At 40.6% G+C, this 27,406-nt stretch overlaps 5 protein-coding genes across 9 annotated transcripts in view; 3 read left to right on the forward strand and 2 right to left on the reverse strand.

Annotated features, from left to right (window-relative positions):
* The first annotated feature begins 1,121 nt into the window (after positions 1 to 1,121).
* naxe (NAD(P)HX epimerase) lies at positions 1,122 to 4,254 on the forward strand. Its single transcript, XM_054764729.1, has 7 exons — positions 1,122 to 1,261; positions 2,343 to 2,525; positions 2,592 to 2,700; positions 2,772 to 2,882; positions 2,954 to 3,064; positions 3,504 to 3,651; positions 3,965 to 4,254. Exons 2-7 carry the CDS (start codon positions 2,353 to 2,355, stop codon positions 4,162 to 4,164), a joined length of 852 nt encoding a protein of 283 aa, XP_054620704.1. The 5' UTR covers positions 1,122 to 1,261; positions 2,343 to 2,352; the 3' UTR covers positions 4,165 to 4,254.
* A 75-nt stretch (positions 4,255 to 4,329) lies between these two features.
* On the reverse strand, positions 4,330 to 11,052 carry scn1bb (sodium channel, voltage-gated, type I, beta b). Its single transcript, XM_054764730.1, has 6 exons — positions 9,808 to 11,052; positions 9,557 to 9,723; positions 7,429 to 7,666; positions 6,044 to 6,185; positions 5,666 to 5,740; positions 4,330 to 4,881 (listed from the first exon to the last, which is right to left on the reverse strand). Exons 1-5 carry the CDS (start codon positions 9,854 to 9,856, stop codon positions 5,671 to 5,673), a joined length of 666 nt encoding a protein of 221 aa, XP_054620705.1. The 5' UTR covers positions 9,857 to 11,052; the 3' UTR covers positions 4,330 to 4,881; positions 5,666 to 5,670.
* Positions 11,053 to 11,904: 852 nt separating this feature from the next.
* zbtb22a (zinc finger and BTB domain containing 22a) lies at positions 11,905 to 17,911 on the forward strand. Of its 2 annotated transcripts, none has more exons than XM_054764724.1 (4): positions 11,905 to 12,324; positions 12,758 to 12,976; positions 13,354 to 14,095; positions 14,556 to 17,911. In XM_054764724.1, the coding sequence occupies exons 2-4, from the start codon at positions 12,764 to 12,766 to the stop codon at positions 15,590 to 15,592; spliced, it is 1,992 nt and encodes a 663-aa protein (XP_054620699.1). In that variant the 5' UTR covers positions 11,905 to 12,324; positions 12,758 to 12,763; the 3' UTR covers positions 15,593 to 17,911. The 2 variants fall into 2 exon arrangements, with proteins under 2 accessions (XP_054620699.1, XP_054620698.1); XM_054764723.1 differs by having other exon boundaries at positions 11,907 to 12,324; positions 14,553 to 17,911.
* On the reverse strand, positions 17,296 to 24,693 carry LOC129173659 (myelin basic protein-like). 4 transcript variants are annotated; one of them, XM_054764734.1, is made up of 7 exons: positions 24,428 to 24,693; positions 22,687 to 22,782; positions 22,368 to 22,394; positions 21,998 to 22,018; positions 19,778 to 19,861; positions 19,673 to 19,693; positions 17,296 to 18,220 (listed from the first exon to the last, which is right to left on the reverse strand). In XM_054764734.1, exons 1-6 carry the CDS (start codon positions 24,530 to 24,532, stop codon positions 19,691 to 19,693), a joined length of 336 nt encoding a protein of 111 aa, XP_054620709.1. In that variant the 5' UTR covers positions 24,533 to 24,693; the 3' UTR covers positions 17,296 to 18,220; positions 19,673 to 19,690. The 4 variants fall into 4 exon arrangements, with proteins under 4 accessions (XP_054620709.1, XP_054620706.1, XP_054620710.1 ...); XM_054764731.1 differs by lacking the exon at positions 19,673 to 19,693; XM_054764735.1 differs by lacking the exon at positions 21,998 to 22,018 and having other exon boundaries at positions 24,428 to 24,690.
* cpne4b (copine IVb) overlaps positions 22,937 to 27,406 on the forward strand; it is a 51,635-nt gene continuing 47,165 nt past the window's right edge. Inside the window, exon 1 of the mRNA XM_054764726.1 lies at positions 22,937 to 26,482. The gene's annotated coding sequence lies outside the window, so the exon portion shown is untranslated. The remainder of the gene's footprint in view (positions 26,483 to 27,406) is intronic.

Here is a 27,406-nt window from a genome sequence, read left to right on the forward strand (position 1 = left end):
AATGATAAGATACAAAGTCATAATTATGAGATAAGAACATCATAATTAGGAGATAAAAAGTCACAATTATGAGATAAGTACGACGGAGTATTAAGGCCGCATTGGGAAAAAAAAAATCTGAGATCTCAAGAGTAAAGTCGTGAATTAACGGGAATAAAGTCGTAAATTTACAAGAAAAAAAGTCATAAATTACAAGAAAAAAGTCGTACATTTACGAGAATAACGTCGTAATATCACGTGTCATCGTGTCATACGTGTCAAAGGGCGTTGCCTGAGACAGCTTCGAGAAGGGGGCACTCATGTGACCGTTGGCCTTGGGCAAAGGTAATATTACAAAAAGATAAAGTCATAATTGTGGGATAAAAAGTCGACATTATGAGGGAAAAAGTTCTTCACCGGAGCCTTTGTCACATGGCACTCGGCACATGCACAGTTAGTACCTCATTATAAACTTGTTATCTCATAATTAGGAATTTTTTATCTCATTTCGACTTTTAATCTCATAATTATGACGTAATAGTGGGATTTTTTTTTCTTTCAGTGGCTGAAACGGGCTTCCATATAAATGTGTGCCAACCACCTTACATTAAATACGAAGTAGTTGGACACCTTAACACTGCTCTTTAGACACTCTTTTTCCACAAATATGAAATGCTGGAAACAGGACGAATACAATGATGCTTATTCACATTATCAGGGTTTCACTCATTTTCTCAGTAAAACCGCCTCAATTTTTCTTGTGTATTTTCTTTGAAATAAATCACCTTTTCAGAAATTGATCTAATTTGTCTTTGTACTAGTGATCATTGTTTGGAACGTCATTCAGTGATGAATTATAACTGTAAATACATGGTAAATAGTTAAATACAAGACAGAAGAATCGGCATGACTGTATCAAAATACTATGAATCAACCCATTTTGGCTTTGGACATTTTGTTTGCATGTTTAATTTTGTGCCACTTTTGGGAAGATTTTATATATTTAATATGTATTATGAATGTGGCTCCGTAAAGATCCGGAGTGAATTTTTTGTTTATTTGTTACAAATATTCCCCGTTTCAAACAGTTTTAACGTTACGCGACAGACCTTTTATTTTGAAGGTAAAGCTGATGCTTTTTCCCACTTCCACCCGGAAGTAGGCCATTTCTGTGGACTGCTTCCTCAATGCTTTTCTGCGTGTTGTCGATTTGTAAGTCGTGTTATTGCATGGCATTTAATGCAAAACTTGCACGCAGAAGGAAGAATCCTACTCACCTTGGGTGAGTCTTACTCATCTTTACTTATTTCCGGTTGTCTGTGGAAGGTTTGATTCAAGCTATGCCTGTTAGCAAGTTACTGACAGCACGCACCCTCCTCCTGATTATATAAATTGGTCACCTAAACCTTATTTTGTGTGTGATGATTTGCTGTGAAGCATTGACACAGTTATTATATATTTATTTGAGGTTCATTAATGACCAAAATCCATTTGAATAATACTTTTTAAATGTCATTTACTCACATCTTAGATGTCCCTGAGAAAAGTTGGATAATATTGTTTTATTAACTTGTTAGCTGAGTGAGTAGATATTTATTACACGTAGATTTTAGAGAAACTGTTTTATTATTTGATTTATTAACTAAGTGCCTTGAGTGAGTGATTACAAGTATTTTATAGAAATAATTCTTCATTAAACAATTAGCTGAGTAGATTAACTGTTTAAGTAATTTAAAGGTCAAGCAGGAATAGTGCAAGCTCATACATATGGTACAATCAGCGAAGGCCAGCCGGGACCAGCAGCCAGATATGGTTACAAAAAGTAGGCCTTTAGACAGACGGGGAGAAGTATGTGCTGTTTGTGCAAGAAAAGTGTCAACGAGTCGGCGAAAGCTCCGACTATCACTTGCTGGCGTCACACAAGCTTCGTCAAAGAATCCGGGAGACGGTTATCTTGGGAGACACCGGTCTGAGGAAAACAATTATAAAAAGGCAGAGGGGACTAGCGATCGAGGCAGACTCTCTCTCCTTCTGGTCAGGAAGCCACAGGAGGACATTAGCAGAGACAGCTAACCCGGATATCCGAAAAATGAAATTATTCTGTCTGACTTATTTTTCAATACGTGTAGTAAATCTAATACCAGTGTGTGAGTCTTCGTTCCTTCTCATAACTGGAGATTAACAAACACATAAGGGGAGGTGAAATCGGCTTAGTTAATTTTCTAAAGTGGCCCTTATGACCTTTGGTAGGTTGAGGAGAATTTCATCTCCAAAAGAAATGAATCATTTTCAAGATTGATGTGATATTTTATGACAAATTTAGTGAAATCAGGATGGATTGGTGTGCATGTGTTCTGTTGCAGGACCATCTGAATGCTGAGTGTGCGGACTCTGTTTGGCATCGGCTTCCTTGTGACCTCTCGGGCCGCAGCAGTCTTTGCGCAAACCGAGAAATGTCCTCTATCTCCATCCGCTAACCACCCCCAGAAAGACTGTTACACTATCAGACCAGCGTCCACCATGGCCCACAGCATCAAATACCTTGGGTATGTTTCTCAAAAAGCCCTCACAGCAAGCGTGTCCAGGTTGTGGCATGACTTGTAGATGTGCAGACAGGAGGAGGCCCAGCACATTGATGAGGAGCTCTTCAGCGAGTATGGCTTCAGCGTGGACCAGCTGATGGAGCTTGCTGGCCTCAGCTGTGCTACAGCAATCACAAGGGTGAGATGTCAAGCAGGATGGCTTCTTTAAAATGATGAATGTAAGAGTTTTTCATATCTTGTTTCACAAAGGCATATCCTTTGAGTTCCTTGGTGAAGCCCAAGCCCACAGTGCTGGTGATATGTGGACCAGGCAACAACGGAGGCGACGGTTTGGTCTGTGCCAGACATCTTAAACTTTTTGTAAGTAGTGGGAGCCGTCTTTTCAACTCAAATGGGATGTTTCCCCGCATGAATTTTCTATCTTCTCCTAGGGTTATGAGCCCTCCATCCTATACCCAAAGCAGCCCAACAAACCGCTGTTTCATGGTCTGACCACTCAGTGCCAGAAAATGGAGATCCCCTTTCTCACTGAGATGCCTGAGGTTTGTGTTTGATTCATGGAGGAGCTTTTATCTGCTCCAAAGTACATTTTGTTGAGCGCTGACAACTGTCACTTCAGATTGTATTAACTTCTAAGCGCTGCACGGTGTAGCATGTGTGAATTTAGAATTTACCGCTGTAATAATTGATATTTGGTAATGGTAACGGTAAGTAATTAGATCAGGGGTGTCCAAAGTGCGACCAGGGTGCATTTGTGGCCCACTGCTGTTTATTGGCCCGTGGCACATTCTAAAAATATAAAATATAATATAATGTAAACAAAAACAGCAAAAATGGAAAAAAATCTGCAGTAATTTTACAAGAATAATGTACAAATATTCATGAAAAAGTGTAAATGGTTGGCTTTTCATTTTGACACACGTGCATTGATAATAGACGCTGTTTGGGTGACATAGCTGAACTATTTGATTGTTCTTTCAGGCCCCGGTGATTGAGGAGGCCTTCAACCTGGTGATTGACGCCATCTTCGGCTTCAGCTTTAAGGGGGCTGTGAGAGAGCCTTTTGGTTCTATCATAGATATCCTGAAGAAGACCACCGTCCCCATTGCCAGCATTGACATCCCCTCAGGTAGGTCCACACCTTTTACTTGAAGAATTGTATGGATTGCTTTTTTTTTTTTTTTTATATAATCATATGCTACGTAAGGGGTGTCCAAAGTGCGGCACCGGGGGGCCAGTTCCAGCCCACTGCTCATTTTTTAATTGGCCTTCAGCATATTCTAAAAATAAAATCAATACTACCGTATGATATCGATACTTTGCAGTTAAAATGTGTGGTATCGTTCACCTCTACGATGCAGCATCTCCGCACTGTACGGACAAAACAAAAGAAAATGACGGTGACTTGTGTCTGTCTGTTACCCTGTTGTGTTTCTTTCAAGGTTGGGATGTAGAGCAGGGGAGCGTCGACGGCCTCCAGCCTGACACGCTCATCTCGCTGACCGCTCCCAAAAACTCTGCCACTTTGTTCAAAGGACGCCATCACTTCCTGGGGGGACGCTTTGTGCCACCCGGCCTGGAGAAGAAGTACCAGCTCAACCTACCCCAGTACCCTGGAACGGATTGTGTGTTAAAATTCTAAGATTTGCTGAGAGGTTTGTGTTGCCAAAGTTATTTCCTGGTGTGTAAACTTGGTGGTTCCTTCAGAAAATAAAACTTTAAGTAGTCCCAATTGGTAGAATTTCTTTAAAACCATACTGTATTAAGCACAATCATTGTTTACCATCCACAGAAAACAACCAAAACATGAGATTTGTCCTTTTTTTTTTATTAGTACATTTAATGTTTCACTGAATGTACCAGTAATTCAACTGGAAAGACAGTCTATCAGAGTTCACCACATTCTATTTTATTTATAAATAACATACTTATTGGGTATTTAATTTTATCATACATTAGGTCGTGGCGAGTTAGTAAAAAGCTTTCTTTCACAATCAACCTCAAGAGTGCCACGGGCTCCCGCAGTATATCTCATATAAATGTACAGTATGTGGACATAATACCTTACCGTGACTACAGTGGATGCTTTTAACAATGTGGCTCATTGATGCATAATGGGGGTTTTTACACTAGTGCAGTACATGCTTTGCTTGTGTGCGTAGCAAACTATTTACAGTGCTGGTACCATGCTGTCTCTCTCTGTGCTTCGTATGCATTTGAGGTCTTTGTCAAGGAAAGGGGAAGATAAAACAGAAGACTTGAGATGAAGATGGAGTCTGGCCCCCCTCCCGCCACACAAGTTGTTTTCATGCAGTTAGCAGGATGTGTAGGAGGGATGTTTTCAGTCCATAATGGAAGCCTGGTGGTAGAAACAGAATGTTACTCGATTTCATCACACTATTTCTAAAAAAAACCCCCCAACTATAAACAGTCAAGCTTTTAAAATGAATACAGATTCACATTTAAAAAGGACTAGATGCACTAAAACAGCATTTTTACATTCTTTCTTTTTACATGATGGGACACAATCAGTGATTACGGCAATCACATTTTCATTATTTATCAACTGTTATATAGAATTTCATAAATACCATTACATTTATTTACAATTTTTTGAAATCATAACAGGGGTTAAGTAAGCGTAGTGGTTCGTCTTCTCCAGAGGCCAAAGACTGACAAATTAAAATTAAATCAAAGTGAAATTCATTTTTACTATCCTTAATAAAAATGAATTTCAGTTATGTATTTTTTTAAATCAACAATCAATACATTAAATATTTGTTTAAATACTGTAAAAAAAATGCAATTTAATAGAAAATTATAATTTAAACTTTAAATTCAAGTGAAGCCACGTGTTTGATTGCCAAAAATGATTTTACCTATTAAATTAATTCAAATACAACAAACCAATACATAAATATGTGTATATATTTACAATTATACAATAGAAAGCTATTATTATTGATTGAAAAAATACAAAATTTTCTCAATTAAGTGTAAAAACTCACATTTTATTCATAGAATTCGTATTTATAATTAATATTTAAAGTATATATCCAACCTTCTATAAGTCACACAATGTCTGTGACATAATGGCAAAATATATACATTGGTGTGACACGCTCACGTGTCATTGCACTTACCTTTGCTATTCTCCAACCTGCACCCCTGCACAGTTATCTTTACTTTCCGAGGCAATCGCTAAATATTCAGCATTCCTGGAAGGAAAAAAAGAAAATACAGTGAAACGGACCACATTATAGCGGAGTAGTTACCTCTGCCAAGGAGGTGATCTTTGCGTCTGTTTGGATGGGGGGGGGAAATTAAAAATGCACCAAAATGTAGATGTGGCTTAAGGTTTGATCAAGTAATATTTCCCACAGTTCAACACAAAATGATTTCCTTACATATTCTGCCAGATATTTTCCCAGAATAATACAATTTTTTCCCTGTTGTAGATTTTATAACCATCAAACAGCAGATGTCGCTAGCTGTGATGCAATATATATATATATACATACGCGGCTTCTCTTAGCGCCTCTTCCCCGGCTGCTGCTATTTTTCTGTAGCAGTAAATCATCTCGATGAGGAGCCACACCTGCAGGCCGATGATGGACACGTACATCATGACTTCGGACACAATGGAAGCAGTGCCTCTGGTGGCTGTGCACAGGGAGACACAAAAGGTTACGCCGACACTGGAAGTAGCGTTTGGCCATGAGTTAATGAATTCATTGACATTTGATGGTAAATCAAGACTCATTTATTTCATATTTGAAGAATGGTGAGTCATCTGAAGCTAAATGCTGCTTTAAATCCAATAAGACACATTTAATACCTCAACAAATCTCATCATTACAGCATTACTTGTTACATCTGCAAGCTATTCTTTCCGGAACTTTGCACTGTGTGATGTGGTTTAAAAAGGGCAAAAAGACGCGGTCAGCAATCCTGCAGTGATGCTGACTTCACATTCTCTTAATACCTTTCTGAAAATGCAACACTCCATCCGATAAATATCGAAAGCTCCATAAGCTCCATCGCTCTACTTGAGCTTTTGTAACAGTTTTATTAGTACATCACATCGCAGTGTCCATTTCTGCATGAGAACACACCGACTACTGAGATATTATACACTACAATGGGAGAACTATACCAAAAATCCTATACAGCAATCCCTCATTTATCGCGCTTAATTGGTTCTAAACTGTGATAAACTTCCGCAAAGTACGATTCCTCATTTATAAATCAAATATTTTCATAGTTAGAGCATATAAAACCCGTTTACGACCCTCTTAATACGCTTAACAACATTGTTGGAGCCCTCTAGACATGAAATAAAACCTCTATCGTCACCTTTACACTTGTATTCCCCAATAGAGTCAATGTAGTCTTGTGCTGTAAATGTGTGTCAGTGCTAAGGAAGCTGAGTGGGGAAGCAGACAGGAAGTGACGTGAGGCGAGCTGGCATGGCTTATTAGGGAATATTGTGTGAATACTGTTGTGAGATGATTCAATGCAATGAAAGCCTGTTGTTGCAGCGATAAAGTCTGGGGCTTGTGTGTCTCACCAAACACTATAGTAACACTACTGACACCTGGTGACAAGTGCAGAATACTACACATCATCACAAAATCTTTTCACTGTTTTTCTGAATGCCTTAAATTTGTATTTTAGTTAATTTAGCTATTTTTATGCTTGCAAATGCTCAATTTAGGCAAAAATACGTACAAGTTGCTTAAATATGCACATTTTTTGACTAACAATAGGCCGTATTTAACCACAAAACAGCGTGATTCATGAAATAAGATATTTTTGAAAAAACATGATAAAGTGAAGCCGTGAAATTCGAAGCGCAGAGGCGAGGGATTAGTGCATGCCAAATGCACAGTTGATTGCGTCATACCTTTGGCCACCACAGTGAGGCGGACCACTTTGCTGATGACTGTGGTGTACTCATAGTTCTCGAAGGAGAGGATGCGGTTGAAGAAGCAGCGGTACGTGCCCGAATCATTGAAGGTGACGTTGAGCAGATATATGGATGCATCCTGGATGTCGTTGCTCGTCTTGCTCCCGTTCCAATCCAGGCGGTCCACGAAATGCTCATTTTCAATGGAGGCTCCGCCCTCGTTGTAGGTGTAGATCTGACAACACGGGGATATTGACGTTTTAAACGCACATACCGTACTACACTAGCAAGTGCAAATGTTTTATGTGGCACAAATTTTCCGTTTTCCGCTCAATTCAGGCTGTATCCTCACACGGCTTGAAGAATTTAAGAACACCTTCTTCAAACCATGTGGTCTTTATTCTTCTTAAGCTGCTGCGCCTTCTGGCATCACCCAAGGGAGTCGCCATTTCTCACTACTACTACTACGACACGGGACGCAAAATAGCCAGTCAACGATAGTTGCGGTTTTTCACTCCGAGGCCGTGGTTCCAAAACTTTTTTACAATTGCGTACCCCTTCAGACATTTGACTTGAAGCCATGTGCCCCCTACTGCTGAACACTTCAAAAACAAACCATTTTCACATTTTGTTATACTGAAATATTAAACACGATTCATTCTTTTATCGTAAGTCATTCTGGTTCAAAAGTTTGTATTGTGCATGCTCAAATTTTGCTAAAAGTTTCACATGAGCACTGATAGATAGATAAGATATGAATTTCTCTTGGAGATGAATAAAGTATCGAGGTATGCGTCCTACATAACCTTTATTTCAGCCGGATCCCTTTGAATGGGTTGAACCAGAGCTTCCCTTTCGTACCAAATTGAAAGGGAAAGTTGAACCAACATGATAAAGCAGTATCTAAAGTACAAAAATACATACAAGCAGCGATACAACCTCATTTACGGGGAAATCTCCACTCTCTCAACCCGACACGCACGTTACGTTGACAGGCTTTCACAGTGCGGGGGCTTGGAACGCCAATATAAGTTAAACCTTCAAGATTAAACACGCTTATTACACGACATAATCATCAAACTTACTTATTCATATAACTCACACATAGCAATGAAGAACTTCGTGCCGTGTCTCCTTCCTTCTTTCTGCTGCGAAGATGAGCTCTGTGCTACGAGGCGTTCAGGTGCGCTCGTAATTGTGAGCGTTAGGCGCTAATTGTTTTTCATTTTTATTCACGTACCCCCAATGACAACCGGCCTAGGTGCCCCACTTTGGGAACCGAGGCTCTACGGAAAACACTGCCCCTCGCGTTTCGGTAGAGAACCGCAAGTCGCGAGCTCAGCCCCCGCCGAGGAGTATAAGGCTACGTCATGAAATATCTCTCATCGGCACAGGCCACCACAAAGCTAAATCCAAATCCTCTTACATTCAACAAAATGTTCCACAAAAGGGCCTTTCTCTCTCAAATATAGTTTCCAAATATATCTAAATCTGTGTTAGTGAGCTTTCATCATTCATGACTCGTAATCTACCCGCCTCACATCACCTCTGGATTGAGGCAAACGGTGGTCACACCAGATGCTGACTGGTTTTCCTGCCTATTCGTGTCTTTAATGTTACAAAAGTTGTTGCTTGTCGTTCCACGTAGTATTAGCAGTTGAAGTATTATCTGTTGGTGCCAAGTTTGACTGTGACTGACACCGTGACTGCGGTTAGTGTTATGTGTCGTGTTCCGCCTGCCGTTTATTTCCATTGTGTGAAGCTCGTGGCGAGTTCCGTTTTAGCTGCAAGTTGGATTGAAAACGGAAGGACTCCGAAGAAGTGCTTCTAATGTTTTGTTGCTGAATAAGGTGGATACTCCGCTGCAGTTCAATACACTTGCAAACTACAACGTAGATCTTATTAGACCGTAACTAATAAAGTGTAGCGAGGGCGTGTTTTCCCAGCATGCACTCCAACAGCAAATAGAAAAGCACACACAAGGTCAACACAGCTGTGCGTCAGGAGATATTGACTGAACGACCTCACATCCGAGCACTATCATATTTCTAACCGTGTGGACATGTCGCACACCAATAGGCCTCGATTGATGAACACACCTCAACAGCGGCGGCTGTTCGCTCACCTGCACAAAGTCGACCTCTCCTTCGGCCTGGAAGTACCATTCAACAGTGGCGGCGGCTTTGACTTCACTCCTCCTCTTGCAGGAGATGCAGCCCAGTTTGAAGCCTTTGCCCGCCACCGCCTCTGTGTCCGAGTCCACCTCTGCGCACGCCCCGTGACACCGGTGCACTGTTTGCGTATTACAATCACACACCTTCATTCAAACTGACATTGCAGCTTTGCAACGACGTATAAGGCTTGAGAGAAACTTACCAAACAATGCGCTGGAGAGGAAAATGAGTAGGATATGAATTGCCGTCATGTCACTGGTTGCAGCAATATATTGGATGATGGGCCTCAAAAGGTTCCTACAGTACTTTTAAACGCCTAATCTACTTGTGATAGTTATTGATTGAATATATATGATGCTTTTATCTTAAGAACACTGCAAATTTTAAAAGCTGAAGTCCACTAAAGTGCAGACTAAAATCATGAATAAATCAACTAGCAGCTACGCATGCATTGTAATGTGCAAAATGTACAGGCCTCCCTTAGTGTTGCTGTTTTACTTCTTTGGCTCAAACCAACAGTTTACTGCTGGTTATAGTATTTATTGCCACAAATTATTGCTGGAGACAAATGTATCTGTGCTGAATGTACACTTTTAATTGATGGACTCTCTGCTTTTTGTCATTCCAACATTCCAGTTGAAGTGATGACTCACAGTGTTCCCCGGATATTCACCCTGAGATTAGATTATGTTTTCCCTGAGGTTTTTAATAAGAGATGCACGGAGACATCGTCAAACCTGCCTCGGAACACACGCACTTATCTCTAAATCTCAATGGGGATGTCAAATGGACTCATACGTGCAACATGCCAACGTCTGACTCGACATTACACGCACATGCAAGTGCATATTGTGTTCATTTGCATGCTCATTAAAATTCAAATTGCTACCTCTGTTGCTACCAGTATTGACCGCAAAACTAAATAAGATATTTATGCACTTAATCCGAGCCTACTGTTCTCAGTTTGGAGGCCTTCTCCGGGGAGGGATATGTGATGTCCTCCTCTTGGAAAACCTTGGATTTCAGCTATCTAATGACCCCTTGCTCGTTGGAAACAATCTTCGTTCGCGCTGGCATTGCTGATTAAACTGCAGGTGCGCGACCGAATCCATAAAATCCGTTGAGCAAAAAACAAACAATAGATCCGTCCTGTGCTTGATTTCCAGTGAGGTTGCTGCGCCACAGTACCTCTCAGTTCAGAGGATCCTGCAGATGCACTGCGGTAAAACGGCCGATGCACTCGTCAGTGACACCCTTCGCTGTACGCCACCACTCCTTTTCTTATTTGCCTATCTCTAGTCAAAACGCACGATAGCTTATTTTTGTGTTCAATCCATTCAGTATATCCACAAGACAGATTCGAGTTATTGAAAATGCAATTATTAGGGTGTACTGGCCCTTTAAGGGATCTCCAGCGGGGCGGGGCTCCATCTCCTGTCACGATGAGGTGTAGCTTAAAATGTTTTATTACCGCCCAAAGGGAGTGGGCGATACTGACATTTTTGGTATCGATCCAGACCAACTAACACAGGGCTATTATTATTGATACTTTGTATCACACACTGAGATATTTGTGGACGTAAACATAGACGATCTTAACGCGCTAGTATCGATTCAATACTTCTAAAACCCATAGACCAGGGGTGTCCAAACTTTTTCCAGCCAGGACCACATAGTGAAAAATGAAAGAATGCAAGGGCGGCAAGGCAACACATGTAAATATGCTACGAAGTTATGTATATTTCAAGAAAAAAAACTGCATCTCAGCTTTGTGATATCTATGAAAAAGCCTATTATTAGTATTAACTCCATTCTGTGCTCTTTTTTCCCCATTTTTGGTGTACATTTTCCAAAATATTTCAATTGTAGATGTTCTTCTTGTGATATTATGACTTTATTTCCTTCATATTTTGACTTTATTCCCATTTTATAACTTTTCCCCCCAACCTTTAAAAATCATTTTTCTTTAATAATTCTACTTTATGCTACTAAAGTGATATTGAATTCTTCAATATTACAAGCTTATTCTTGTAAAACTGTAATTTTTTTCTCGTTACAACTTTTGTCCCTTAATATTTTGACTTTATTCTTGTAAAACAGATTAGTTAATTTACGCTGTTTTTTTTATTTCCAAGTGTTTAAACTTTCTTGTAAATGTTCTTGCAATATTATGGCTTTATTCCCATACTGCTTTGAATTTATTTTCATAATGTTTGGACTTTATTCTCACAACATTATTATAACCTTTTTTTTCCTAGTTTTCTTGTCGAATGATGTTATTAGAATTTGTGCCGCGGGCCGCAAATGGCCCCCGGGCCACACTTTGGACACATCTGCAATAGACGGTACCAATATTTGGCTCGATTCGCCGACCCCGCTAGCACTTAAATAATTTAAAGAATGAATATAAACCATCTGTTATATAGAATTGCGTTCCTGTTTCAAAAAAGTGAAGGAATCCCATCAATTTTCACTCCCTAAAGCCAATCAATGACGTTACGTGGGGAAATGCGGTGCTATTAGCCATCAAGTTAGCACACCAGCAACGTAAACAGGCGAGCTGCATGTTAACCCTTGCTAGATTTTCTACTTTCTTATGTAACCACAAAAGAATGCATCTTACACGTTATTCCCTGGGACGACAATAACGTTCTGGAAAATGCCACAAGACGCTACTTACTCAAATTAAAAGGCAAGACGCACGAAAGATTCCCCACAGGTAACTAACGCTAACTGCTAGCTAACTAGCGTCATAGCCACTTGTTAGCTGCTAGTGCTAATACAGGAATCACGGATTTAGTTCGAATTAGAAGTACCAACATATTATGACACACGTTAAATATTCTAACTTAGTGGTATTAATAGTGTTTAATGATAATATTAGCTGGGAAATGTTGAACATGTTAAAGTGTTTCGCGTTAAGCTAATGGCTTACTGGCTTAAGCCAGAAAGATAATGTACTAATAGAGGGCAGGTGTGCTGTTCGAACTGTTCACATTGACTTTTTGTTCGTATTTACCATTTTAATGTGTCTCTCTTTCATCGTGGAAACAACAAATGCGCAGTTTGTTTTATTTTGCTAATTGGGTTGTGTTGACTTTCAGATTCAATGTGTGAATCACGGATGTGTGTTATTTTTGTTTTTTCTGTAGAAGTCTATGACTATGGATCCGAGCTCCAGTGCTTCTGCTGTTCCAGCTGCTTTGACCGCCCAGGTGTGTTTCCCAGCTGCCCGTGCTGCCGTTTTGGACAACCTGAACCGCCAGCGAGAGGAAGGCAGGCTGTGTGACCTCTCCATCCATGTTCAAGGGAAGGTGTACAAGGCCCACCGCTGTGTGCTCGCTGCTTCCTCACCGTACTTCCACGACCAGGTAAGTCAGACCACAGTTCCTCAAATGGCTTAAAATACTAATTTGATTGGATAGTTTGCTATTTATGATGAAATGAAAACAAACCACTTATCGTACCCCCCTTTTATATTTTCACAAAAGGAACACTGACAAGGCAAATGTATATCAAGAGACTGTTTTTTTTTTTTAAATCACATATGCATTTATTTTTATATTATATACCTCTCCTTTTGCTGTTATGAAACATACTTCTGTTGGAATAATGCCATCAATTTTACTGTGGTGAATTACCATCAATTTTATAATAAGTGTATTTAAAGCTGTAAAATTATTGAATGGGCAAGAGAAAGTAGTATTTGATTTTGTTATCCCAATATATGTTTTTGTTGTTTCGATAGGTGTTACTCAAGAATGTGACAGCAGTTTCCCTCCCCTCGGTCATGGACCCAATGGCCTTTGAGAGCGTGCTCAGTTCAGCGTACACCGGCCAGCTGAGCATTGTCCATGATGACATAGTCAACTACGTCACTGTGGCCAGTTTCCTCCAGATGTGGCACATTGTGGACAAATGCACGGAGATCCTAAAGAGGCCGCGGCCGTCAGCAGAAGTAACCCAGCCAGAGGCGTCGGTAGCTCATCCTGGTAGTGCATCCAGGCAGCAGTCTCCCAGCAGCACCGACTGTTTGTATGTGGAGCGAGAGGGAAGAAGGAAGGAGGCGAAACCGGACGCCCTGCCTCCTTTAGCTACATGGCGGCGACCGCAGCAGTTTTCAAGATGGGGTGTCCCACGGCCCTCGTCAGCCCAGCACTTAGCCGACTCCCAGCTCGATGCCCTCCCCAGTTTCGCAGAGACGGATTATACCTGCTGTGAGGAAACATGGACGTTAAACCATGTGAAAAGTGGACACTTGGGGCACAGTAGCTCAGGTGCTGAGGTACCGAAGCAGAAAGTCAGATGTCAGCCTCGAGTAGCTTTGCAGAGCGCTGACAGACTGCTTGATAAGAACATTGATGGTGGTGAGGGTGATGAAATACCACAGAAGAAGAAGAAGAATGAGAAACGAGCAATCGAGGCTGATGAGGGAGTCGGAGAAGTGGCGATGGAGAAAAAGGAAGACTTTGCACAAATGGGTCACTGCGGTAAGATTAAACATACAAATGACGGAAGAAGAACTTAATTTTATGTTTATTTAAGAGTACCGTTCCTATTGAAGAGGTTTATACATTGTCCTTTTATTAAAACAATTTAAATAGCATTATCTTACTGATCATAATTACACAACAGCATGTCATTTCTGTCTCTACAAGGTCGCGTTGTCTTGGAGTCTGTCTGTTGATTCATTTAATAAATGATGATTAATATAATGAGCAAGGAGCAATCAAATGATCTACAACTCGGGTACACGGCCCATGTGCGCTTCTGCATGTGTTTGTAAATGATGCCAATAATTCGTTTGACCACAAGCACCATTGGCATTCATAGGGATCAACCCTGCTAATGGATCCTGCAGCTGCTACCACTGAAGCATTAATTAAAACTTGTCCTATGATGTTATCCTTGTATAGAAGTTCTAATATTAGTTTGTCATTTCTCCAGAAGACTTCCAGCCAATGTTAATGGGGAATGAGGACGCCAGGAGAGCCGCAGTGAAGGTGAGTGTGGAGGACATAAGAGAGAAAGCTCAGAGGGGCACAGACTTGTACAGTGTTGATGCTTGCCAAAAAGGTGAAAGCACTTTGGTTGCCTGCTGCACGGTTCCAGCCCGGGTGCAGTGGCAGGCTGGTTCCTGGTCTCAGCAAGAGTCCAGACCACCGGAGGGAGAAGGTGGCAGTAAATCTGAGGAGGACTTTGAATGTCTCACAGAAGGGAGTTACAACAGGGACACCTATGATGAGATTGAAGATGGGACAGGCCAGGTTTCCCAGAGGCCTCTCTTGCCTGCGTCGCCTGATTTCACCATGGCGAGCGCTGGCATGCTCATGGCAGCTAGCGGTTCATCGTTAACCCCTGCCTCCAGTCGCCATTTGTCACCTTCTTCCGCCACGCTCCCACCACCTTCTTCGCCCCCAACCCCATCCTCATCTTCCTCAGTCACCATGGCCAGCGCCCCGTACTCTGGCAAAGTGCATTTCTGCCACTGCGGCAAAGCCTTCACCCTGAAGAGCATGCGCGACCGCCACGTGAAAATGCAGCACCTCAACCTGCGACCTTTCGGCTGCCCCGTTTGCACCAAGTCATTTAAGATGAAGCATCATCTCACCAAGCACCTTAAGACCCACGGAGGGCTGCGGCCATACGAGTGTGGCGTGTGTGGGAAGAAAGTCATCTGGCGGGACAGCTTCCTGAGGCACCAAGCCAGATGTGAGAGGGTTGCGCCCTCCGGCGGCCACACAAACTCTGCTCAGGCCGACATGGACGACAGATGTGGGTACGCGCTCGACGGCGGTGACGCCTTTCTCGCCCTGGGAGGGCAAGTGAAAGTGGAGGTGGATTTCCACAGGGAAATGGAGGATGGGATGAGTGGGTTGTTGGGAAGCGTGTCCGGTATTGTGGATGAATTAAGAACTCAAAACATGGACACTGGTGGTCATGTTTACAAAGAGGAGGTGAGTGAAAGCTTTAGTGAAACTAAGTAGTATTTATACTAGTGTGTATGACGTCTTTACACTTTACCAAAAAGGAAAAAAGCTGATTCATTTCTAAATGTTGATTTTTTAAAAAATGTTACTTAATAAACGCTGCCATTTTACTGAAGCTACGCAGCACCTCCTCGCTCTTGTCGGTCAGGGCAAGTTGGCTCCGCTGTCCTGATCAGTCATCACCATGCTGGAGGGACGAGCTCTTTACTGTAATTATTGACTTTTTTTTTGTATTTATTTATTTTTTAACATGTCTTTAGTTATGTGCACGAATGCACTGTCAAGTGAGCGAGCGTGCCGTGTTTTTCCACTTGATGGATTATTTTCAGCCTTTTTATTCATTTCTTTCTCCCACTTCATGTCCTTCCGGGACCTCCTGTGAAGAACAGCAGAAAGACCATTGAAAGTTTATTTTTTAAAGCAGAGCAAGACAACGAGCAGTCTGATAATAGTAATTATTACAACACGGTGTGATTTATTTAAAACGTAAGCACAGGGCCCTGAGCATGGTGTGTGCGTGGAAATATGGCCCTACTTTTACGCACACAAAAAAGTCTTTTGTGTCTCTGTCTGCGCTTGCTTTATACTTCTTAGGAGCATTTTCAAGTTTTATCCATAAGGGGGAAATGTACTTTAGATTACACATCACAATGTAATGTAGCAGCTCATGCTGTACATTCACTGATGTTCTTTATTCTTGTAAGCCTGATTTTGCACATGAGTTATTGTTTGCCGACATATTACCAAAAAAGAAAAAACGGAATACATTTTTTACACCAAACGCTAATTGGTGTATTAAATTTGTTGCATTTTTGGGTTGGCAATTTGGGTCACAATTCTGACCTTTGACTATGAAGACAATGGTATTAAGAGAAATACACAACATTTGTAGGCAGCGTCACAATATTTATGAAACGTTATTGCACACCGTACTTAGTGGCGTGAAAAGAAGCGTACACTTGCTGGACATTTTATTAGGTACACCGGCGCAATCTAATGAAAAATTATAGCATGGAGTGGTGTGGAATATACTATTGAGTTGACCCCTCCCCAACCTAAATATTAGGAGCAACGTTTTTGATAGAGCTCTTGTATTGGCTCTCATTAGATTGCGCAGGTGTATCTGATGTCTTAGATGTTGAGTCTATATTTAAGAACGGTTCTTTCGAAGGCCGTTACAGCAATGTTCTACTATGGTTATCTTTTAATGTGCCTTTGCATTGGAATTGTCAGTGAAGTGTGTTGTCATTTAAATGGACCCATGCCTGAAGAAAGTGAGTTGATTGAGTTTTTGCACCTTCTTTATTTCATGATTGGACGCCACGTTTAAATGTGTTTTGACCACAACAAGCAAAATGTGGTTGAATAGAGTACACCTGAAACATGACAGCAGTGTGTTATCTGAAAAGACGTACTGTACTACAGTATTGGTATAAACATTTTAAGTTAGTGTTCTTTTTTTGTTTGTTGAATGGGCCTGAAATAACAAAATACTGTAACAGTAGCGGTACTAATTTAAAGAGTGCTACTTGAGTTAAGTTTCCTGTACAAAATTACTCATACCCGTGCTCAATACATGCAGTCCCCATGTTCAAAAAATGACAATACAGTATTCTATATAGTGCTTGGTTTGTAGCTAACGTCTCTTAAAAAGCAGTTATGCCAAAAGCAAATGCATTAATGGAATAAAGACAAGACAATTGTCAGATTTCAGAACATTTAATATGATATGATTTCATTAATTGATGATGTGCATCAACAAAGTAAATACTAAAGGTGTGTTTATTTCCAGTTAGGCTACACATTCAAACATAAATCTAATAAGGAAAATGCACTACACACCCTTCTCTGTGGCTACATAAGCACATAGAACATGGAGAAATTACAGTGGCAATGTCATTTGTTTACAACAGAAAACAAAATCCACAATTATGTATCATTTTTTTAATCACTGAACTCCTAAACGTGTTGCTGCTTCCACCTGCAACCTTTGAACCACTTGCAAACAGACCTTTACGTCAACTAACTGAAACTTCCTTTTTCTTCACAAGCCACACATGACGTTACAACTTCACACTCGGTGTAAGATAAACCACCGATTCATTCGCAGGGGCCGTGATTAGTGTGCGACAGTGCAATTAAAAAGGGCGGGTTTTTTCGCCGTTTAAATCATCTACTTACTACTGCACATGTTTAATAACTGAGCCTTGACAGTTCCGAAATAGTGCAAACAGAAACACGCCACATTTCAAGTTGTTTAATGAAAAGTTGTTCATCGAAACACAAAGCGTCACTCGTACAAAAAAAAAAAAACAACCCTAAAACAATTGCAAACATTAGCACCATGAACACTGATATTCACATTGGGATATTTACTCAAAGCACATCCTGATGAAGACATAAAACAGCTAAATAAGGAATGAGACGAGATTATGGTTGTCACCGCCATCCCTGGAGAGCGGATTAAAAAAAGCCAGTGTTAGCGCGTTAACATGCCATGGCTACTTGGTCGTGAGTCTGCCTCGCGTAGATGTGTTGTTTGAATCTGCACTTTGGACCTCAGAGGAGGAGAGCTCAGAAGATGGTGCTCCAGCGTTTGGGGGGTGGACGGGACTTGGTTTCTCCCTGCAGACGAGAAAGTAGCGACTTATTTCCCAAAGACATCTGCCAAAAACCCACTCCGGTCAAACAGCCTGAGTCGTGGAATATTGATGTGATTGTCATAATTGTTCACATTTAGTGAGATGCAATAAAAGGAGTACCGTATTTTCTGGACTATAAGTCGCTCCGGAGGGTAGGTCTCATCAGTCAACAAATGCATCATGAAGAGAAAAAAAAACGCATTCAGTCGTCCCTCGTTTATTGCGGTTAATTGATGCCAGACTTGACCGCGATAAGTGAATTTCCAAGTAGGATTCAATATTAATAAACTGAATATTTTTGTAAGTAGAGCTTAGAAAACGTGTTTATGACCTTCTGAATACATTTTTAACCATTATTAGAGCCCTGTAGGCATGAAATAAAGCCTCTACAGTCACCTTGACACACCAACACTATTGCGCAGGCTAAGGGATCACTGCAGGGACATACTGTAAGTGACAGCAGTGGTTCTCAATTATTTTCTATCATGCCCCCACTGGGGAACAGAAAGGTTTTCGCACCTCCCTGATTTGAAATGCTATTTAGAAACTAATATCTATTTATCTGTACTGTACAGACTGAACTCGAAATTGAAACCAGCAAAATGCAACAAAATGGAGCGCAGTACAAGCGTATTCAACAGTCAAACTGTATGCTGAGTACAACAGATTCATACATGTTGGCAGGTCTGCACTAATATTGAAAGACCTCCGTGCCTCTCACCGCCATGTAGCGGGGGTCGACTGTATGTCGCATTTATCCATCCATTTTCTATACCGCTTCTCTCCTCTTTTAGGGTTGCGGGCGCACGCTGGGGCCTATCCCAGCTGACATCGGGCAACAGGCGCGGTACACCCTGGACTGGTCACCAGCCAATCGCAGGACACATATAGATAAACAACCATTCACTCTCACAAAAGGCAAGTTATTCAACTACACGATAGTGCACAGAACAACAGGCAGAGTAGGTGTCCGGTATGTTAACATAACACATTAACAGTTATTCAGCTACACAATTGTATAAAGAACATACCTGGGAGGCTGAATACGCTAAATTATAACAAGCCAGGGAGTCCAACCAGCAAGTTACCGTTAAGCAAGTTCACCAAGCTCCCGATCTCATTCCACATCACACAATCCACTGATTTCTTCATCCTCTGTGTCGCTACGCTAGAGGGCCTTCTCGCGGCTGTCGACAGTAATATGGCTCCTTGGTGACGGTCTGTATGAGTTAACATTTGACATACAAGTCGCAGGACTAGCCGAACTATGAAAATAAGTGCAACCCGAAGTCCAGAAAATACGGTAGATGGAATTTTACAATAGGTTGATAGATGTGCACGTATCCCAATGTTATTAGTTTATTAGGATGACATGAGTCTACTAACTGGAAAAAAAAAAGGGGGGTCGTGTATTTATTACGTATCTGCTACTCACTGCTGTCGGATGAGAGCATCACTGGTGCAAACACAGATTGGAAAGTTTTCAATGAGGTTCCTCGGGTTGCAAGAATACTGAATATCAGTCGTGAGTGGAGCTCACCAGGTTGAAGATTCTGGACAGTGTGCTTTGCTCCCTGCGTCGTCTGACTGGTGACTTTGTGCTCTCTGCACGCGGTGACGAAGCCTAGAAAAAGATGCCGCGTGAGCTCAGGTGGCCACCTGATAGCTTCTCCAGTGTCACATGAGGGGATTTTTTTTCTTCCAAATCCTATTACTTTGGACCTTTTATTGAATTTTCCTGGGCTTCTCTGAAAGGTGAATTTGTGAGCTGATGCGAGGGATTATTTAGTAGACCGTATTGCATTACATTGGTGATTCTCTTTGTATTTGATAGCACTGATGAAGACAGGAGCGCTGATGCAGTTGCTAAATGTACGTACAGTATATCGATAAACACGGCACTGTTAGTCAAAGGTTCAAGTGGCCTTGACTCACTTTTACCAATGTTTTCATTGGTTTTCATTCGTCTGTGGCAGAATGTGGACTTGGACTCGACTTGACAATATCATCAAAGACTTGCAACTCAACTAGGACCTGACTCGGACTTCAGTCTGATGGCCTGAAAGTATTGAGTAAAACGTGTCCTATTTAAAGTATTCAACTATCGTGGCAGTTATGTCATTTCTGGCAAGATACCACAGAATCTCCGTCACTGAATGCGTCCATTAACGTCCAATCAGGTTTATGAGCAAAGGCCGGGGGTGTGGCTTACATTTCTCTGAGCGCCAGACTGCTGGAGAGTGGCGGTGATTAACGTGAGGAAAACGTCATTTGCATTTGCAAATGACAAAGTCGTGGTCTTTTATTTGGTAAACACTCAACAGCGCTTATGACTCGTAAGGACTCAAGCCTATGACTTTGGACGTGACTGTAGGGACAGTTATATTCGAGCCCTATGAACTCTGCCTAGCAACACGATAAAACGCCTGTCACCCTCAGTTATCACTGATTACATGACCTCAGGAACAAATATAAGTGTATGCGCGAGTTAATCAACATTGTCATAAAACACAATATGAAAAATGACAAACATTAACCAGGTGAGGAAACATATTTGTTAATTGATAAACCCATCACGCCTCACTGAGGCGAGGCTGTAGAACCATGTGATTGAAGGGAAGGGTGAAATGACGAAATACAGCACTGAACAGATGATACTGTATATAATCATCATCTGAAGAACAAAACAAGGGAGTCAATCGGTGTCACATCACAAGTACAAGAGGACATCTGAGGTGATGGACACATGAGGAAACAGATGAACGGATGAGTCCTCTCAGGCAGAGAGAAAGAGAGAGAGCAAGAGGTGGGAAATGAAAGAAGCGAGGAAGGAGCTTGAGGCTGGCCAAGAGGTCCTAAAAGAAAATGTAGATTACCAGTTGTGCTTCATAAAGAGTTGAGCGGTTTCAAAGCCATCCAGAAGCAGAGATATAACAAAATAGTTGTTTGTAATCCCACATGAAACAAGTCCAGCAGGCATGTACTGTACCGCTAGGTCCTCACCAAAGCACTTTATTGTGGGCTACGAGGGGAATGATGTTCCGAAAGCTTAAAGCAACGTCTTAAGTTTGAATTAGTTTTTGTCGTATACTTTTTTCTCGACTATTTTCTTTCACTTTGACCCAGAAACTCCAATCTTTAAATCATTAGTAAAATGACAACTTATTGCAAGTTTATTCTTGTAAGATTATTTTCTCAATTTTTTATTTTTTTTTTGTGAAAATGTATGACTTTTTTTTTGTGAAAAGAAAAAATAAAAATCAAAACTTTTTAAAAATATAACGTTTTTTTCTCCAAAAAATACAATAAAAAAATTAATTTATAAAATAATATAATTTATTTAAAAAATACATATATACAAAATATAATATGATATAATATAATAATAATATAACATATATATAATATAATGCAATATCATATAATATAATATAGATATACCATTTTTTTGGTTTGTTTTTTCTGAAAACTCAATATACACATTTTTTTCCCAATTAAAGCACGACTTTAAGTTTGTTTTGCCCTAATTGTCCTTTGAGCTGAGTCAAGAAGACAGTCAAAATTGCTAAACTTCTTTTTTATTGGACTAGATCAACTATAAAACGAGGGTAAAGGAAACTACTGAAGTGGGCACAGGTTAGCATAGTGGTGCAGATAAAGCATGCATTATAAACACACACACATACACACACACACGGGGCGCTACAGTCAGTATTTGGACTTTTGTTGAGCTCAAGAAGGTGACATTGTGTTGACCTACCAAGCCAAAGACCTCTCTCCACTGCACATGAAAAAGAAACAGTGATATGATATGATGAGATGAGTGACCTGCATCCACTTCCCAAGTGTTTTTCATGCCGCTGATGTGAGTGGGGATGTTGCATCTGTGACTTTTCATCCCCCCTTTGGTGTCCTGAAGCGGTAAAACTAACCAAACGGCTTCAAATGTACTCTATATAGCACACAAATATTGGAAGACACCCTGTGTACTGTAGCTATATAAAATGGAAAGTGACTAGCCGTGGTCGCAGTTTGATTGGTTGATGCGGCCAGTCTAAAGGGTCCAACCAAGGAATCAACATTCTTGCTGCAGGTGGTGCTAAACCGGACAAAAAACACATTTGACGTACCTTTGATTTAGGGCGAGGCGAGGACACCTGGGAAACAAAAAGCAGAAATATGGATGATTAAACGTGTTGGCACGATCTGATTATAATTTAGCATGAAAACGCATGGTATCGAATGTGGTGTTCCACAAGGAAGCCTTGTTAGCCCACTTATATTCCAGAAGCAGTCCCAACCCACAGAACAACCTACGTGTCAATTGCCATTCTGATGCCAGACTTCTTCGTCTGGCTTTTAAAAGGCAATGTTTCGCCATTTGATCATGTTTAACCCGAAACACACTGTATTGTATTGTATTTTCACCCTTTTATCTCAAGAACATACAATGCTGCGGAAGAACTGGACCACAGCATTTTCATTGGTCCGACGGCGGGCAGAGGACTGTTGGGGCGATGCGGCCAGGTGACCCCGGAATGACCCCTAAGACGGACAACCAACATGATGAGTATTTACTGTGTAAACAAAACCAAAAACATCATAAATGTATAAACATGAGTAGACAGCGTACTTCCTTTTGGAAATATCCAAATATAACATACAATGTGAAAAAAAAGCCAGCATGCAGTATGTGATGTATTACGTAATATCTTGTGTCATGCACGTTTGAGTGTGTGGTGTTTTGCTCGATCAACAGCAACTACTGAGAGATGACGGAAAACAGCCACATATTCATCATTTTAAAGTGTGTATTTTGATTATTATTATTCAAATAGATCATTTTTAAGCGCCTAAACAATCTATGCAGGCTGGGTAAAACATAATAATAATAATCACTGTTCTAGTTAAAGCTTTCACATCCAGTATAATGCAATCCAGAACCAAGGGTTGTAGGAATAATAATAGATTAGGTTGGCACCTACAGATGTTATTAATATCACTACAGACACTGCATTATGTACACAAACGATGAATTTATCGAGATCTTACACCAATATTCCAGCTAGATTATCTAGCCAAAATAAAATAATGAATGAATGGAATCGAACGAATAAAATAAAATTATTTTAAGATTCATTTAAACTTGTCACAAAGCACAAATGAGGTTTAAAGTGAATTTTTTTTTTACATTAAATGGTTTTAACAACTGATTTAAATGTAAAGTATATGTTGCAGCGGATAACTGCATTTAGAATTAGAGCCAAAGTTGGTGCATTGGAATATAAAGCACACAAAAAAGCTAAAAAAAACGCCGAAAATCCTCAACAATGATTGAAGGTTGAATGTCTTGTTTATTATTTTGTTAAAAGATTTGAATCACCTGACTTTTTTTTCTTAAAAATATGTTTTTCCTTATAACTGCCTTATTATTTCTTCTTCCTATAAAACGGCACAAATTAATTTAGGACAGTATGCTTACACTGATCGAAATTTCACTTTAGACATTTTAAACAAACTGTACTCAAATAATATATTGTTTTAGTAAAAGATTTAGTCATTTTTTTGTAAAAAAAAAAAAAAAAAAGCATAAGGAAAAAAAATGATACGACTTTATTATACTTTTTTTCCCTCAAAATTATAAAAACTTTTTTCTAAAAAAAAAAAAAAAGGCAACTTGTTTCCAAAACTCTAACATTTTTTTCGCCCCCAAAAATACAATTTGCCTAATATTCCTTGGAACTAAGTGGGGTCGTGGGTGAGCTGGAGTCTATCCCAGCTGACTTCGGGTGAGAGGCGGGGTACACCCGGGACTGATCGTCAGCCAATCACAGCACGCGCATTAAACTGGTATCTGCTAATTTAGGTGGGCTAAAATAATATATTACTTAATTTAAAGACATTTTTTTTCTTTTTTGAAATATATAGAAATATTTGTAACAAATAAATACAATATTAAAAAATGTCGAAAATATATGACCTTTGTTCTAAAAAAATATACAACTTTTTAAAATCCAAAATATATAACTTTGTTCGGATATACACCTTAAAAAAAATTTAAAAAAACTTCTCCCCCTAAATTACAAGCAGCCCTAATATTTCTGACTAAACTGCTAAATTGTTTTAAAAAGACAAAAACAATTAGGACTGGATCAGATATGAAACAGCACAAATAAAATTTGCTGCCCACCTTGCTCCTTTTCTTCTTGTCCCCTCCAAAGATCTTGCTAAAAGAATCCATGAGACCAGGGCTCTTCTTCTTCCTCCCAAGCCCTGAGGTGCTCGCTGTCGCCATGCAAGTAGTGCGGAGCCCGGGTGGGGTTCGTCCTTCTTCAGACCTCTACAAGTCGTCCTCTACGAGCCTCTTCAGTGCTCACAACGCCACCACGCTCTGCTGCTGCGCTGACTTGTTTGCTGCTCTTCTGAAGGCTCTTTGAAGGTGTCGCCGTATGAGCCCCGTTGCACCATGGGACATTGAACATGGGGAGGGACAGGTGGGGTGGGGTTGTGGTTGCAGTAGTGGTGAGGTCCGTTACTGGCACGGATCCAAGCATTCTTTGGAGCAACAGTGGCTGTGTCAGTCGCTGCCGGCCTCCGTATGGGCCGGACCATTGTTCCTCTCCCATCTGCCTCAGGCCGGCCCCGGGGTCAACAAGGCCCATCTATGAGGCCCAAGTTCAGCCTGATGCAAAGGACCCTGCAGGACTGAAAGGCCCTTGTTGATACTTAGTGGACTGTCTTTAGATCAGATCATTCAATCCTGACTTCCATCTTCTGGTAGGACTTTCCACAAGACGTGGGAGGATCGATCCAAATATCAATATTCACATCAACCAACGTTTGTAGTATCACCCACCTCTATTATCCAGTACACCTCATACCCACACCCCAATAGATCATGCGATTATGAATGAGTGGGAATCCATCCCAGCTGCACGAAAGTCGGCTATGTGAACCACTACACTACCGAATGGCCACGCCCTTTCCACAAGACCGCTTCTGTCTGATTTGTCGCTTTTGGACACATTCATGTGACACTTAGAACGTGGGCTACGTTATTGTTTACATGCAAACATACAGGATGACACTTTCTGCATGTGCATGTATTATTTTACGTGCATAAATATAAAAGTTTAATATTCTATAAATATTAATATCATATATATTACATACATATTTGTATTGTATTTAATAATAATAATGGGCACGGTGACCTAGTGGTTTTGAGGCTCTAAATCACAGGCGTCAAACTCGAGGCCCGCGAAAGCCTGGGAATAATGTGTGTCAGTAATGCACCTTTTTTCCTTCTAAAATGTATTTGGTCTTTCATTTTGACAGAAAAATTGTAACGCACGCAGCTCTTGTAAACTTTAATGTTGTTTCATCATGCAACAAGCATTTTTTTGTTGTCTAAAATTATGTCTGCTTGACACCTTGACATTCTACCTTATTAGTTAGTTATCCATCAATTTGTTAGTAAAAATATCTCTATATATTCATATTTATAATAATATATATGGACAATTACAATTTTGTCATTTACTCTAATAATAAAGGGCACTTAAATCAAGATTCTAAGACAGGTTCACGTAAAAATATTACTTGTGCATGAGTTATCGTCTATGGATGTCAAGCTGTTTGTGTTTTAAACTTGTCGTGTTTGACACATCAAATTTGAGTTCTGATTCTGGTTCTGTTCAGGATGCAGCAGCTGTAAGACAAAGCTGGTTCTGTTCCGGGGTCAGCCGGGCTGGAGTTACACCCAAGCAGCATCAGAATATTCATATTTTCCGAACAGATGACTTTTTGTTTCTGACGACGCCTTCTTGTTCCTAGTTGCGAACGATCTCTTCAAGTTTATGGTTGAGTTTATTTACATCGAAGTACATCATTTGCACAATTCAACATGTCCGAAAAGGACACAGAAGAAGCACAGCTTAGTTAGTCTGAATGATTATTATTTCCAGTGCTGAAAAGAAAGTGTTTTTTTGTGACACCTCTTTTTTTTGGTGACTTGAGGTCATCCGTCTACAGTTGCCCCTCACAATATCGCGGTTCGATTAATATTGCAGTTTTTTTTTTTATTACAAGTGTTAGTAGTATTCTGGTCACGAGGCGGCCGTAATGACAGAAAACAGTGAGATATTAGCATATATTATATTAATTTAACACTGCATGAAGTCAGCCACGGCATGTACGGCATGACGGAGTGAAAAGCTTATCCGGCCCATTCCGTGTGGACGTGGTAAGTTTCTTGGCTTCTTAAGTTTAGAAGAAATAAATTCGAGGCTAACCGGTTAGCGCGCTAGCTTGTTAGCTCGCTAGCTAGCGGCTGTCTCGAGTTGAACAATATGTTCTAAACCAAGAATAACAGTAGTGTAAAGGTGACTCTGTGGGTGTTATTTCAGGTCTACAAAGCTCTAATAATGTTAAAACCCGTATTTGGAAAGTCATGAACAGTTTTTGTATGCTTTAACTAAGAAAATAGTGACATTGAATTCTATATCGCGGAAATTCATTTGTCGTGGTCAGGTGTGGAACCAATTAAACGCTACAAACGAGGGACCACTGTATTGTGAAGAGGCCTTCTTTCCCTTTTAGACACCCCTTAATCTACATAATAAGTATAGCTCATCCAAACGCTGAACACACTCCATAGTCAGGCAGTGTTTCCTGTCCAAACAGTTAAAAAGGGGGTTAGCCATGTTTGTTCAGCCATGTCACACACACTATGCTCCTTGTGTCTGTCCCACTGGCCTGAACAGAGGCAGAGAGCAGGAATGCGCAGAGTGGGTTGACCGCATAACTGCTCGCGTCCTCGCGCACACAACAGAGACTCGGATTTGTTCCTGGCCCGGGAAAACAATGGTGTCCATGCAAGGGAGCTGTGGGACATAAACACGGGGCGATATCTTTGAACCCCAGCAGGAATGTCCATCTCCAGCGAGACACCCACCCTAGGGAGGCAGCTGCATATCTGACGATGTGGAGAAATAATTCTTTCTTGGTGCTCCATGAGCACAAGTGCATTAGTTACAATCATTTCTGGAGCTTTTGCAGCCTCTGCATTCACAGTAGATTGTAGAGTCACTCCATTAGGTACACCTGCACAATCCAACGACATCCAATGCAATGTTTTGTCCTATCATGTAGCTCATAATAAGCAAAA

The sequence above is a fragment of the Dunckerocampus dactyliophorus genome, chromosome 20, assembly GCF_027744805.1.
Source record: "Dunckerocampus dactyliophorus isolate RoL2022-P2 chromosome 20, RoL_Ddac_1.1, whole genome shotgun sequence".
Taxonomy (NCBI): domain Eukaryota; kingdom Metazoa; phylum Chordata; class Actinopteri; order Syngnathiformes; family Syngnathidae; genus Dunckerocampus; species Dunckerocampus dactyliophorus.

What these genes read in the sequence shown, in the direction of transcription:
- naxe (XM_054764729.1), top strand. Translation starts at nt 2,353, where the DNA reads ATGCTGAGTGTGCGGACTCTGTTTGGCATCGGCTTCCTTGTGACCTCT. An exon ending in TTCTCACTGAGATGCCTGAG is followed by an intron (nt 3,065 to 3,503) that starts GTTTGTGTTTGA and finishes TTGTTCTTTCAG; the next exon opens with GCCCCGGTGATTGAGGAGGC. An exon ending in CAGCATTGACATCCCCTCAG is followed by an intron (nt 3,652 to 3,964) that starts GTAGGTCCACAC and finishes GTTTCTTTCAAG; the next exon opens with GTTGGGATGTAGAGCAGGGG.
- zbtb22a (XM_054764723.1), top strand. Translation starts at nt 12,764, where the DNA reads ATGACTATGGATCCGAGCTCCAGTGCTTCTGCTGTTCCAGCTGCTTTG. An exon ending in CACCGTACTTCCACGACCAG is followed by an intron (nt 12,977 to 13,353) that starts GTAAGTCAGACC and finishes TTGTTTCGATAG; the next exon opens with GTGTTACTCAAGAATGTGAC. An exon ending in TGCACAAATGGGTCACTGCG is followed by an intron (nt 14,096 to 14,552) that starts GTAAGATTAAAC and finishes TCATTTCTCCAG; the next exon opens with AAGACTTCCAGCCAATGTTA.
- scn1bb (XM_054764730.1), bottom strand. Translation starts at nt 9,856, where the DNA reads ATGACGGCAATTCATATCCTACTCATTTTCCTCTCCAGCGCATTGTTT. An exon ending in CCTCTCCAGCGCATTGTTTG is followed by an intron (nt 9,724 to 9,807) that starts GTAAGTTTCTCT and finishes ATACGCAAACAG; the next exon opens with TGCACCGGTGTCACGGGGCG. An exon ending in CCTCACTGTGGTGGCCAAAG is followed by an intron (nt 6,186 to 7,428) that starts GTATGACGCAAT and finishes CCCTGTGCACAG; the next exon opens with CCACCAGAGGCACTGCTTCC.
- LOC129173659 (XM_054764731.1), bottom strand. Translation starts at nt 24,532, where the DNA reads ATGGCGACAGCGAGCACCTCAGGGCTTGGGAGGAAGAAGAAGAGCCCT. An exon ending in TCCAGTTCTTCCGCAGCATT is followed by an intron (nt 22,395 to 22,686) that starts GTATGTTCTTGA and finishes TTTGTTTCCCAG; the next exon opens with GTGTCCTCGCCTCGCCCTAA. An exon ending in GGAGAGAGGTCTTTGGCTTG is followed by an intron (nt 19,862 to 21,997) that starts GTAGGTCAACAC and finishes ATCTTTTTCTAG; the next exon opens with GCTTCGTCACCGCGTGCAGA.